Source organism: Archocentrus centrarchus, chromosome 2 (assembly GCF_007364275.1).
Source record: "Archocentrus centrarchus isolate MPI-CPG fArcCen1 chromosome 2, fArcCen1, whole genome shotgun sequence".
Lineage (NCBI taxonomy): Eukaryota > Metazoa > Chordata > Actinopteri > Cichliformes > Cichlidae > Archocentrus > Archocentrus centrarchus.
Window position 1 is genome coordinate 16,529,433 of NC_044347.1, and position 14,603 is coordinate 16,544,035.

Sequence of the window (14,603 nt, forward strand, 5' to 3'; positions counted from 1 at the left end):
GGTTTCCAAAGAAAATCCAAATACATGAAAAGCTGAAAGGTGTGTTTTATTGTGTTAACTAATTATTGTGGAAAATAAAAATCAGAGTGATTAAGTGGTCATTAAAATGTGTTCAGATTTGGCAAAGTGATGATGATTCATCTCATAAATCATGACACACTGCTCTCCCCTACATAAGCAACATTTATAAGTTAAAAGTATCGGTATCGATATTGGTATCGGCAATACTGGCCCTGTATTTACTTGTATCAGATCGATACCAAAATTTGCAGTATTGCACACCACTATGAAGAAGCCCTTCAGCTGAGTGGTGAAGCGTATTCAAGAAACTTAAAAGAAGTTGCTCCAGAGACTTTGGGGTGTTGTTTGTTCAGAGTGGTCATTGGAGTTACTTTCCCAGCATCTAAAAAATCTTTTCTTTTTTTTTTTTCGGAGGGGGGGGGTGTCTTTGTAAACCCTAGAGATGGTTGTGTAGGAAAATCCCAGTAGATCTGCAGTTTCTGAAATACTTCGGTCAGCCTGTCTAACACCAAGAACCATACCACATTCAAAGTCACCTTTCTCCACTATTCTGATGCTCACTTTGAACTTCAGCAGTTCATCTTGACCATGTCTGCATGCCAAAATGTACTGAGTTGCTGCCATATGATTGGCTGATTAAATATTTGGGTTAAAGAGCGCTTTAACCGCTGTACCTAAAGTGGGGAGCGGGGCTGTGACTGCAGTGGTGTTAGGTCACACATACAAAAGACTGAACGCATCACAGCTGCCTTAATACTGTTAACACGTGATGCACCGCTGCACAGGAAAAGGAGGGAACAAGAAAAGATAAAGACCAATGAGCGTGTGTAACGTCATGCATTCTGTCTGTCCATCATCTCTCCTTCCTTGTATGAAGCTAGTCAGGTAGCTCCTCTGTAGCGGCTGTTAACCAGTTCTTTAACGGCTAAATGCTTTTTTCGTACAGCAGAAAATAAAAGGTAAGCGCCACGATAAATATCGGATGCCTTCACCGATGATGTGATGGCATTTCGGCCGTCTGCCTCGTATTTATCTCTCGCTATCACTGCCTCTTTTTGACCTACAGTAGCAGTTAACTATTAATGGGTATTAGCTTGTTAGCCTAGCCATTCCCAAACCACTTGAGTGAACGTGTCGATATAAGTCACAGCAGCTTGAGTCAATTGAAGCCTCCCCATGCTGAATTAGCAGCATTAGCAGGTAAATTTCGAATGAAACAGCTGTAAGCTGTGTTACAGCAGCATGGTCTCATGCTGTTTCTGCAACAGCAGAGTCTGCTTGGATCCTCATTTCAATCTTCCCCTCTTTATAAATGCAAACAGGAAGCTCATCTTTAAAAAATTAAAATGCGAGTCAGGCTGCAGGTCATAGTGACAGCACTGCAGCCTGCTGTGCATCCTGACATTTATTCAAGTTAAGCAAGTGCTGCATGACTGATTAAGCAGTCACATCATTGCTGGAAATGATAAATCAGTGTCTTTGCTGATGTGTAACTAGAGATGATGATGTTAAACCTGATGTGTTGCTTTCAGATATCCGTCATGGCTTCTCGAGCTGGTCCGAGAGCAGCGGGCACAGATGGCAGTGACTTCCAGCACCGGGAGCGAGTCGCCTCTCACTACCAGATGAGGTTGATTTATTTATCATTAATTGGGCTCTAACTCCCAACTCCATCTTAAGGACTTTTCTTTTTTTAACTATTTAAACCTGAAATCTTAAAAAAACAAAAATAGTCAAGCAGCTAATCATTAGTCGTGTTTGTAGCTCATGTTTGATTTAGTCGTTGAATCACTTCAGTTTTAATCAGTTCGATAATTGCTGAGTGTGGGTCAGCTGTTGTACTTTAACTGCTGACCAACAGCACACATCAGTGTATGGTCTTGATCGCAACACAGTCATCCATCCATTTTCTTCCGCTTATCCTTTTCTGGGTTGCACGGGGGCCTGGAGCCTATCCCAGCTATTGTACGGCAAGAGACAGGGTACACCCAGGACAGGAAGCCAACCTGTTGCAGGGCTAACACGGAGACAGACAACCATTCACACCTCTGGGCAATTTAGGATCACCTATTAACCTAACTGCACTAAGTGCATGTCTTTGGACTGTGGGAGGAAACCAGAGTACTTGGAGAAAACCCACACAGAAATTGGGAAGAACATGCAAACTCCATACAGAATAGAATCTTTATTTGTCATTATACAGACTGTATAAAGAGATTGGAGGGGTGGATTTGACCTTCTTGCTGTGAGCCAACAGTGGGAATCACCATGCCACCTTGCTGTGCAACATTCAGTCAAACAAAATAATACAACAAACTTTACTGCTGTAAAGTATTAAACTACTAATTCAAAAGGCTAAAAACACCAACTTACAGCAGTGTGGTCTGTAAGCAAACTTACTCATCAAGACAGGTGCACGGTGAGGGTCACCTTCTATGATTTTTCAAGTGCATTTAACATGATTCATCCACTGCTAGTGAGAAAGCAGTTACAGGAAATGGTACTTCTATAGCACTCAGGGTGCTTTCTTAGTACACACCTGCTTTTAACCTACATCAGTCAGGGAAAGGTCAGCTACACAACTTATCTATCCCGGGATAGGACGTGGTCATCTTCTCATCTCATTTCACAGGTTATTACCTGCAAAATGACAAATATGATCTTTAGCACAATTTTATAGTAAGCTTCGTTCAGTTCTGACCAATACTGCAGGAGAAGTAGCCATTGTTGTGAATTGTGGACCTCTCGCTATGGCCATGCTAAAGCAAACACCACCTTTTGGGAAGTCCTATGTCAGAGACATCAGAAGCGTCTACCTGTTCCAATAAGGGCATACATGATCTCACTCTTGAAGAGATGTAACTAAGAAGTGAGTGATCGCTGACACTTTGTAAAAGGTTTCCATGTATTGGAAAATTTGATCCACAGAATTTTGAGGCTGTTAAAATCTAATGTCTGATTGGTGCTTCCTTTGTCTTGTACAGTGTTGCCTTGAAGTCTGAAATCCGTAAGCTCAACATTGTCCATCTGCTGATCTGGGTGCTGATGGCTGCTCAGGTAAGGTTTATTCTGGAGAAACATGTTTTATGTTCTGATAGCTGTAAAAGTTAAGCCACTCAGACTGTTGATGTCATTTCTTCCTCAGGTGACAGTAAGCCAGCTGAACCTAGTGTCCCACAAGGTGGTGGCCGCTCCGTATCAGTGGGAGTACCCCTACTTACTGAGCATAATTCCCACGATCTTCAGCTTCTTGGCGCTGCCCCGTAACAACATCAGCTACCTTGTCATCTCCATGATCAGCGCCGGCCTCTTCTGCGTGGCCCCACTAATCTACGGTGGTATGGAGATGTTCCCTGTGGCTCAGCAGCTGTATCGCCACGGTAAATCGTACCGCTTCATCTTCGGCTTCAGTGCCGTGTCAGTCATGTACCTGGTGATCGTCATTGCTGTGCAGGTGCACGGCTGGCAGATTTACTACAGCAAGAAGCTGCTTGACCAGTGGTTCACCACCACACAGGAGAAGAAGAAGAAATAAAATTCAGCTGAAACATGCTAAAACTCTAACATCAGTTACTTTGAAGGACAGAGGATCTTAGAGCTGAGATGCCAAGAACAAGAGACTTTCAGATTTATTGTTGTCCAGCTTGTTTTTTTTTTTCTATATTTATATTTGACAGTGATTACATCATTGTTTAAAGAAAATCAGTCCTTGGACAGATTGTAACCACCACCTTCCCTCTGTACATGATTTCTCCTGACATTTCATCATTAACAGCAACAATCAGTACGTGTTTTGTGTATACATCATTACATCAAGTACAAAGTATTATCTGAATACAGCAACCAGAGGAAGATGATAATAACATCCAATAACAAAGGAGTAGAGCTTGCAGCACTGCAGACACACAAGACTTTTTATAATAGGTGATTGGCCAAATTTACATCAGGCCTGGTTTTTGATTTTTAAATACAGTCCCAGAACTTTCTAATTACGTCTCCTACTGACACCAATAAAGATGAAATGTAACAAAAAATGGACAAAAATATTCACACAAAAGTTACCATTACAACAACACAATCATGAAACTCATATCATTAGTGTAATTACATAGAAAACGTTAGTGGTTTTCTCCACATTATTTAGTACAGTTTGCACATCATTAGCATACCCTCTAACTGAACATTTAAAGTCAGAGCTATTACAAAGATATTAACACATAAATTAAATGTAGACTTTATTAGGGATGCACCAATTGCTACATTTTGACCCAGTATCGATTAGGTTCTTTATTTTTTTATGCACCCATCGAAAGATGAGACGTATTATGTGATCAGCCATGGTGGGCGAGTGTCATGGCGGAGTCAACTGAAGTGGCCGCTCAACACGAGAATCATGTGGCCTACACTTACCAAACGTCATGGGTGGATAGCTTATGACTAAAGCAAGGTTGGGATTGTATATGGGGTCAAGATCAAGGTGACTGTTACTAAAAATAGAAAAACTGTCCACTCAACTGGGTGACTACGGGCATATTTTGCTCTTGTTCCTCTTTTTAATGTTGGGGAAAGAAGGAAAAATCATTGGAGCCCTTTCAAAGTGTTATCTCTTCATAAGACAAGCTATTTTCCAAAATTAACCGTATCTGCTGTTAGGCCGATGTATTGGCGCATCCCTAAGATCTGTTGTGTCAGTACCAAAAAGAAGATTCAGAACATATTCAAAAAAGTTAAAAAAAAAAAAAATGAAACTCCCGATTCCTTCCCAAAAACCTCTAAAGAATAATTGCACTGATCCTACTTGATAAACAAAAGTCACCCCATCCCCCACCCACCCCCAAAAAAAAAATTAGACATGACTATTTTTGTCTTTGTTTTTCTAATAAGCATTACACAGTAATGAACAAATTGGCATGTTTCACTGAAACAACCACCATCTGCCATGTTTGGCAAATCATATTTTCATAGACTGGACTGTCTGACTGACAGTGTTCTTCGACTTTACTTAAGCATGAAAATGTTTCCCTTTCAGGAACTGTCGCACCTGCAGGAAAAACAGACTTTTTTAGATTACAGCGTGCAAACAGTGCCTCTGTGATTCTACCAGCATGCCACTGAAGTGACACCCTTACCTTGTCCCCCACGGGTCCATCAGGTGTCAGCTGAGACGGCAGCTCGTTTTCTAAGTTTCTGACACCGGGATCGGCTCCCTTTCTCATCAGAAGCTTCACTGCTTCGGCTTGAGTTTTATGATTCAGCAGAGAGCTGACGATGTGCAGGGCCGTGTTCCCGCTGAACGTCTGAAAGAAATCGACAAGACACCACATGCTGCTGTTTATGTGGTTTTATGGACACAAGTTGGAGCTGTGCCACCTCAGAAATTTCCTCTCTGGTGTCTTGTGAAAAGCATAAACAAATATAATGTCTTATCATGCAACAGTAGGCATACCTTTACATTTACAATAGACAGCATTGTTGGCTGGTCAAGAAAAATCCTCAGGAGCTCCACATTTGCTTCCTCACAGGCCATGTGGAGAGATGTCCGTCCACTTTTTAGATCCTGGGGAGATTTAAAATAACCCACATGAAAACCAGATTGTAAATTTAGATGACTGTCTTAAACCAAACCACAAAAGATGGAAAACCCGAGCAGTTTGGTGTACAGTAGGACCAAGGCAGCTGAAAAACGCTCCCCTGAAGTTGTAATGCTTACCTTTGTCCCACAGGAGGCGCCCATGCACAGCAAAATCTTGATACACTCAACGTACACGTGCTTCCTCTGCCCCAACTCCATTGTCATGTAAGAACAAGGATTTTCCAGGTTCCTCATCTCCTTAATAACAGCGTTGTGAGACAAGACGGCCATATGAAGCGGAGTCAGACCTTTGAGACACACACACACACACACAAAAAGGATTTATTTACAAAAGTTGTTTAACATTACATAAAATTTCACGTGTTAAAAACTCACCATCGTAACTGAACATTTCTACATCAATCAGTTGACTACTTCCTGTTAGGGTCCTCCAGATACCCTGTGGAAATAAGTGTGAGAATAAGAAAATATTACTACAAATACAAATACTAACTGAAGTATGACTGCAACACAAAATGTTTTGACAAAATGTTATTTGGGCAACATTTGACACAGTTACAGAGGACGTGAACGAGATAGATCAGTGTGGGTTTATTATTAACCATGCGATGAGACAAAGGTCTTTGTGGACATTTGAGGAAGCATTTGATGAACTAACAGAACAGCATTGTTTTACATTAACTCAGTAATACAGAGAAATTAAAAAGATGAGCTACAAGTTTCAGCACAAGCACTTAGAAGACTACAGTGACCACCGGATCACTGACATACACAGGCATGCTTCTCCTTGGTACGTTGTGACATTCGATACTAAACCTGGTTCATCTGCTCAGAATCAAAGAGTTCTGTTTCCCTACTTGTGAAGACTCAAGAGGACAAGTGTCCCAGTTCTGGCCCTGCGACATTTAAACGTTGTGGGACTATTGTCATCTGTATGACTTGATGTTGTAGTTTCAGGAAAAAGCCAGTTTTCTTCTGCTGGCTTAGCACGTATTCTAAAAGTTGAATCATATTTTACAAAAGACATAAATCCTGTGTTGGAGCTCAGTGCTCAGTTTGGTCAGCCTTTCCCGATCCTCAGGTATCAACTAACGCTGTTTGTTCAAAGCTGCAGGTGTGGCTCAGTTACTCACAAGGTGTCATTTTGCAGCAGAGCTTCACGCCCTGGATTGGGGCAATAGTGAGACAGGTGTGTCACTCCCATGTCAAGCGTGAAGAGTTACTGTTTTAACACAGGAATATTTTACCCTGAATCACAATCCTTTCCTGAGTCTGACCAAGTTAGGTTTTTTTTGTTAGGTTTTAGATTTTAAACTTGTGAGTTTAAGCCTGTCTTAGAAACAACCACAAGTTCTTTAACAGAATGCACAACAGCACTGTGACAGTTGAAGCTACTTTTAGCTGCTCCCTTATGCAGGAGGGGTCACCACAGCGTGTAGATCCACATGTTTGATTTGGCAGGGTTTTTTTATTAAAAAATAGCAGATGCCCTTACTGACACAACCCCAAAGTTATTCATGTTTCCTGCCACGATCAAACCAGGAATCTTTCACTTGAACAAACGTGCAAATCCCCACACTGAGAGCCACTGTGGCTTTGATTGCAGCAATTTAAATTTTGAGAATTTTGCAAACTGGCATTCTATTTGATCCAGATCATTGCCTCTAGTACAGTTTAACGTTATACTGCTTAGCCACAGGCTAATTTAATTAAATTAACAAATATTTGAGGCTTAAAGAGATAAACTTGTGCCAAAAAAAGCAACTGAGCTTGACAACTGCATTACAGAGAAACTTACAGGGGTAAAGGGTAGTAATTAAAAATTTTACTAAATTTAAAGGATTTATTAGCCAAAAAAAAAAAAAAATGGTGAAAACTAAACAAAACACGTTCAATAATCTGGAGTGGATCTTGTAGGTAATTAGTAATAGTTATTTCTTACCTGCAGACTGAGAAAGTGACCCTTCTCAGCACACACATGCAGCGGAGAGCGACCCCAGGAGTCTCTCATGTTGACCTGTGCTCCGTGTACCAGGAGGTCGTGGACAATTAAGTGCTGGTTGGTGGCAGCCGCGATCTGGAGAGGGGTCTGTGGACACAGAGTTCAGCATACAGGTTAAAGTGTCTTGGCCATAAACTGCCATAAATCATGAGGCCTTGAATGTTTTTACCTGCCCGTTGTGCTCTTTAATGTCCAGAGAGCCAAATCCAGCCATTTTTGCAGAGAGCACATAAGCCAGAGCCCGCAGACCTTTCGCCACTGCTATGTGAAGGAATCTGGCAAAAACAGAAAATGGTCAGCTGCAGCAGAAATGCACAGGCTGCTTTTGTTCATGTTCATTTTTTTCCCCTTCTAACCAACTAGACCAACTGTTCCTGTTGCAATTAAATGGATGGATTAACTTTTTAAACATTGTGGCTGTTTTAACTGTTTATTCACTGGGTTTTGCTCAGTTATTTAACTTAAAAAAAAAAAAAAAAACGTACATCCTGGTTTAAGTTGACTATGTCCGTTGTTCCGTTTTCCCCATTTTCCAACTGCTCCAACCTGTTATCTGTTACCTTTGCATATTTCAATCATTTAACCATCTTTTTTGCAAACTATTTGAATATTTTGATCCATTTGCTTTTGGCTTTTTGAACTCTTCGTCCAATACTTTTATCTAACTATTTAAAATGTAATGATCCATAAACTGATTTTCACTGTTCATCAGTTAGTTGTAGCCATTGGAACTTTTCATCCATTACTTTGCATATTTCAAATGGTTTTATAAACTATTTGTCCCATTTTAGCCGTCAAATATCTCATATATTATATATCTTTTCTTTTTTTTTTTAATTTTGCCTTCACTCATTTATGTAGATTATTACTTTTAACTATTTCAATTCAATTCAGTTATTTTTTAATAGCTGTCTATTAATACAGTGCATGTTACAGTGCATGTTACAGTGCATGTTAAAATGGTAAACTCCACCAGAGTTTACCATTTTAACATCTCTCCTTGCTTACTTGAGATATTAAAAAGTTACTTTACATAGAAATGAGTTTACAAATAATTTGCATTGTGCCATTTTGTGATGCTTTTTGGTCAGTTATTTCCCTCATTTACATGCAGTACAAGCAGCCTTATTTGGGAACCACAGTCTAGTGAAGAGGGGAAGAATATGGAGTGAAACAAAGATGAATGAATCTAACTTTTTTAGAGGAAACAATCCAACAGAGTTTACTAATTCTGTGGTGCTGACCTGTATTTGAATCTAATTCACCAATGATAACCACTTGTCAGGGTAATGCTTTAGTTCATTGATACATACGTGTCACCGTCTGCATCCTGCATGTTCAGCAGCTCTGGTGAAAGGCCTTCAACTTTCCGCGCCTCTTGCTGTATTTGCCACTGAAACAATGTCATCTTTCCTTCAGAAGCCGGAGACATTTGTTCCCGCATGCCTGGATGCCCAGAGGCATACTCCATTTGTTGTCGAGTCACGAGAAACTCTTGTTTCATGAGAGCATTTGCTTCAGGCGGAAACAGGGCAGTGGAATTTAGATTGACAAATGCTGGAGGGCTTAACTGATGGTGATTCACATCAGCGGGAAAGGTTTCATATTTTGGAGACTTGTGTTTGGGCTCCGACCTGTAGTCGTCTTGGAAGCTGTTCTGTGAACAGAAGAGAATCAATTCCAAGTTGTCATATGGGTCGGCGTTTATTAGGAACAAGAATAATTAGTTTCTTAGGAATATTACTCATAACAAGTGCACCCAAATTTGGGCTGCTTTTACATGCGTACTACTCTCAAAAACTTGTACTTTTGCCAAATTCCTCCTCTTACTGGAGATTTCAAGTGAAGCCTTCCATATGTTCTTTTCCCACACACATAAATGCTGATTGAAACTTCCACAACTTCACTAATCTATGTGGGCGTGGGGCCGTACCTGTTGATTTTTACGTCTCATCATCAGCATTTGTTTCACAGTTTTCACCTGCGAGTGCTTCGCATCAGTAAACAAAGGCCCTGGAGGGAAATCAGAAGTTTAATCAGCCTGAACATAAGAGAGTTAAATGACCTCTGAAACCATTTTCCAAAGCAAAAACTGATGGAAGAATTCAGTACAACCCTACTGCAAGCGACAATCCCAATCAGAAGTTGCAAAAAAGTATCAAGTATTAATTCTTAAGTGAAAAACAGATGATTACTTATTCTGCATGTTTTCTTTTTTCAAATCTACCCATCTAGGGGTAAAGTTCATTTAGCGATAAATGCTCGTAATTGATTAGATAAGCATTTAGTTATGTTGTGAGCTTTAGTCCAGGCCTGCTGCTTCAACAGTGCACAGCTTTGTATGACTTACTCATTCCCATGAGTCTCGAAAAGAAAATAGATGGAATCAAGTGTTCAGAGACAAAACAATGTACAAGGTTAGAGTTTCGTACTTTTCAAAGTGGTGAATGCGTTATCAGATTACTAAAATTACATGAACTGACCTCTGAATTTGGTGGCCACCAGAGTCTGGCCTCCTCTGCTGTCATTCCCTCTTGGATCCAGCATGTTTACAGAGTCATTCACTGACACTCTGCCAGGTTTCTCTGTCAGGTTTCTCTGCTCCGCTCACACACCACCTGGAAGGTAAACTGCCTGTCTACACAAGTGCTATTTAAAAAAAAAAAAAAAGGGCGTGTGATAATGAAACATGTCTAACTGACTCACCTTTTGTCGTGTCAATGCAGGATCAGAAATGAGGAACAAGTGCACCACGAAAAGCCCCACACCAGGCACAATTTCCTCCTTGACAGGGTTACTGGGGTGTGTCTGTTAAGCATTTCAAAATAAAGGTTTTACTTTTTCCAGGTAATCCAACTAAATCCAGCTGAATTCTTTCTGTTTTTCCTTTGCAGTTTAAGTTAAAAGCTTAACTCAAAAACCACATAGTACATACATTTAAACACTGATAACAGGTTTATATGCAAGTGTGCATTAAAGAATAAAAGGAAAAAAAAAGGAAAAAAAGTCTATAAAAGCAGCCAGTGTGAAGGCCATTTCATGCACATAAAAAGTTAGTGAGGATTGGTTTATATGCAAATTTACTTTACACCAAGCACTTACTGAACAATGCTGCCTTTTAACACTCATCAGTCATAAACACAGTACAAATTTGAATTCTATACACTTCAATTAAAGCAGTTTGCTGTTAAATATTTACTGTTAATTATCTCAAAGCTCAATATAAAACACACAACTATCTCTTAGCTGTCAGAGAATTACCCGTTAAGGTGTGCACCACTGCTGGAGCATCTGTAGGATGAAGCCTGAGAATTGGGGAAAAAAAGCCAACGTGTTCTTGTTATCGAGCACCTGCCCAAACTGAAAGCTTCGAAAGCTTTAGATGGCTTTAACCTGTTGTTGGAGTAAACCACTCCCTCGTAACAGCTCTCATTTGCTGGGATTTCCCCCCAGAGGACAGGTTGTGCTTGACTTGACTCCTGTGTGGGCGTTTGAAATGCGCAACACTGAACAGACCTGCAGAGGGATAACATCCTTATTCTGAGAAAAACAGACAGATTTTTTTGCTGCAGATTTCTGCTCATCTCACTAATAATTAAAAGTATCTCTGTCTTATTGTTTATTCTTTGCCTGCTTCAACTAGGCTTTACGTTGGCAGGTTTGAAGTGGATCAGATGATGCTGCAATGCTGAGCTTGAGGTTGTTTAGATGAGCAGTTAGACTAATCTAAACAAGAAGAGGTTTTCCAGCATTTTCCCTGCAGTGACTGTGGTCTGCTCCACTCTGTGTGTAGAGGAGGGTCACACAAATACGCATGCCTGTCACCCCCAAGTTTAATCATGACTGTATTGCTAATCTAAATCTAATACTGACTGTAACCCCCAAACTAACTCAAACAGGCCTTTAAAGGAATGTGAAAAAAAAATGAGAGCCTGCCAAAGAATGCAACACAAATGTTGCCAAAAGCATTTTTTTAATGCATTTGCTTACATCTGTCTGCTGGTTTAGTTTAGTTCAGTGATAAATTAAGTCTTGTGCAGCACATTGTGATTCCTCATGGAATTACATCTGCTATACACACACATTATATTAGATACACCTTGTTATTAGTTGGGCCCCTTTTACTTTCAGAGTTGCCTTACTTCTTCATGGCACAGATTCAACAATCTGCTGGAAACATTCCTGAGAGATTTTGGTCCATACTGACATGATAGCATCACACAACTACTGTAGATTTGTCAGCTTCACATTTCTGATGTGAATCTCCCATTCCACCACATTCTAAAAGTGCTCTGCTAGACTGAGATCTGGTGACTGTGGAGGCCAATTGAGTACAGTGAACTCACTGTCATGTTCAAGAAACCAGTGTGACATTGTGAAGTAGTGCTGTGGTCCCAAAGGGATGGACATGGTCAGCACAATACTCGGGTAAGCTCTGTTTAAATAATGCTCAGTTGGTGCTAAGAGGCCCAAATGTCACAAGCAGAAGTTGAGACTCATCAGACCAGGCAACATGTTTCCAATCTTCTGCTGCTATAGCTCTGTTTCAAGGGTTGGAGATGCTCTTCTGTGAACTTTGGTTGTAACAAGCGGTTATTTGAGTTGTTGCCTTAGAACAATAACATGCAATGTTGAAACAGTCTGGTCATGCTCCTCTGACCTCAGCTGTCCTCGTTTTCTAACAGTAAATCATTTGATTGTCTCCATGTGACCCGTTTAAATTGTAACTACAAAACATAACCTGGGCTCCACATTAGTGGCCAAAAGTTACACATTACTGTCTTCAAACAGCACAACAACTGAGTAACTGAGGAATCAATAAATACTTTTTCTTGTTGGCTGGTCAGATTTTATACCAAACTTTAAATTATATCACTGGACATTCTTGCTACGGCCTTTGATTAGTTGGAGGTGTGATAAGATGGAGGTGTCTTGGCATGCATTAGAGGAGAATCTGGTTCTCCCATTTAAAATATGTGAAGCTGTATTTGTTTTGTCTCTATTATAGCTCACCTTATTGCAGTCTGGAGGGCTACTTAAAAAGTATGTGGTACTTTATCCAGCTGGAACCCCCATTTGCCCAATCATGTTATTTTAATTGGTAAGGACCCAATTAAGATTGGACGGCATTGGTATGACCAGAGCCTTCACTCTCTTGGTGATGTGTTTAATAAACAATGCCTGCAATCCTTTGAGGAACTCTCTGTGCTGTTTAATTTGCAACACTCTACCTTTTTCTTTTATCTGCAGCTGTAGACTGTGATGAAGACCTATGGTGTCCCATGGCAGGCTCCACTTAGCAAACACCCACTATACTTGAGTTTTTGAGGGTATACTGGAACAGTTTCCAAATTATATTGTTATAGTTTGAAAGGCACATACTTTTCACTATGATGCAGCCTAGTTTTGACTGGGCTGGTGTTTGGGACATAGTTAAACAGTCCTCTGGGAATCCTAATCATCAAAAAATACATTTTGACTCCATGAAGGCTTTGTAGTATGAAACTTAAAATGGACCCAAATCTTACATTTTGCCCTTTCTGTACAATTGGCACCTTTTATGGCACGGTATTTTCCCATACTCTTCCATAAAATAGTGTCTGCATTTTGGAAAATGGCTAAAGAAAATCTGCTTACTTTATTACATATTTCTGTTCTATTTTCCTCATCGGTTTTAATTTTAAATCATTTATATCAATTAAAACTGCATAAGGCTCAGAAACATGTTTATATCTAGTTTAACAGCTGCTAAAAAATTGATTGCCACAAGCTGGAAACTTCACTTGCTCACTCGGCGGCAACGGCTACTCACTTTCATGGATGTTGCTCATCTTGAACTGTCTGCAGCCCGAATCCAGGGAGGTAAAGAAGGTGCAGTTAAACTTTAGGGCCAAGTTGTGGAGGATGTTAAGTAGTTATTATATGTTTGTCTAAAGACAACAAAAATGTGATTCGTCAGAAAACCTTGGTGAAAGTGAAAGCCTATCGTCAGACTGCACTTGTAGGTGATGTGTCATTATACGTTATCTAATAATCAGACATCACACCAACAAGGAAACTCAAGTGTCACTTAATAAGCAATGGCATGCACCTTCCGTTTCCTCATTTTAAACATTTCTTCACTGCTATATGTTCGTTTCTCTTTTTCTTTCACTGCAAATCGGTCCTAAACTCTTAAGAAATCAGCATACCCGGAGCAGCAGCATTTGGGTGAAATTGCTCTTTAATGTGATGACAGAAAGGACACATTTCACATCACAAGTACAAATACTTTCCACTGTGGGTGTGTTTCAGGTAAGGACATGCAAGGAGCAATAAAAGAGTGATGTCATTGCTCAAAACCATTTTCCATTTCACAGTTAAAGGTCAGGCATGAATGTTGGCAGTTACCCTTTGCTTTTGTCTTAAATATCCATGTGTAAACTCTTTGTATGGCAATACAGTATTTCAGCATTTTCACATCATAAGAAGGCTGCATAATTTAGGGTAATAGAGAGCAAACATAAAAATAAATACATCTTCTGCCAAGGACCACAAATGAAAACTTGGCTTTCTTTAATCTCCAGATCCACACAGAAGACAAACATGAGACTTATTTCATCAGGCCCGACTCTTCGAAACACGTCCACGTAGCAAAGAGAGCCGCTGCCACAAAGCTCCTGTTGGGCTGAATCGTTTCACCACAGAAAAGATATGAACCCTCGCGTTTTAGTGCAATAAAGCCGCTTCTTTTTGAGTTAACGTTGTTCAAAACAAGATCTCGTTTGCATATCTGACACGTTTTGCATGACATGGAAACTAACTTGCATCATTTTAAGAATTTTTAGATACAGAGAAGAGTAAGTGGTCGGTGAGAGCGACAAAAATGTGTGCCCACTGCTCAAATTGTGGCACTCTCAACACTCTTTTGGCCTCTCTTGGTGAGAGTTGCACAGTTTGGAAGATATCTACTGACTATAATGGAAATAAATGGAGCTCAGCATTAAA

At 40.2% G+C, this 14,603-nt stretch overlaps 2 protein-coding genes across 2 annotated transcripts; one reads left to right on the forward strand and one right to left on the reverse strand.

Moving 5' to 3' along the window:
- The first annotated feature begins 827 nt into the window (after window positions 1-827).
- On the forward strand, window positions 828-3,808 carry LOC115797763 (protein jagunal homolog 1-B). Its single transcript, XM_030754259.1, has 4 exons — window positions 828-980; window positions 1,554-1,651; window positions 3,006-3,078; window positions 3,167-3,808. Exons 2-4 carry the CDS (start codon window positions 1,563-1,565, stop codon window positions 3,554-3,556), a joined length of 552 nt encoding a protein of 183 aa, XP_030610119.1. The 5' UTR covers window positions 828-980; window positions 1,554-1,562; the 3' UTR covers window positions 3,557-3,808.
- A 1,052-nt stretch (window positions 3,809-4,860) lies between these two features.
- On the reverse strand, window positions 4,861-11,003 carry nfkbiz (nuclear factor of kappa light polypeptide gene enhancer in B-cells inhibitor, zeta). The gene is made up of 12 exons (XM_030754295.1): window positions 10,878-11,003; window positions 10,323-10,424; window positions 10,100-10,234; window positions 9,550-9,629; window positions 8,930-9,273; window positions 7,786-7,891; window positions 7,557-7,703; window positions 5,990-6,053; window positions 5,732-5,901; window positions 5,468-5,578; window positions 5,151-5,318; window positions 4,861-5,062 (listed from the first exon to the last, which is right to left on the reverse strand). Exons 3-12 carry the CDS (start codon window positions 10,161-10,163, stop codon window positions 5,024-5,026), a joined length of 1,293 nt encoding a protein of 430 aa, XP_030610155.1. The 5' UTR covers window positions 10,164-10,234; window positions 10,323-10,424; window positions 10,878-11,003; the 3' UTR covers window positions 4,861-5,023.
- Window positions 11,004-14,603: the final 3,600 nt, after the last annotated feature.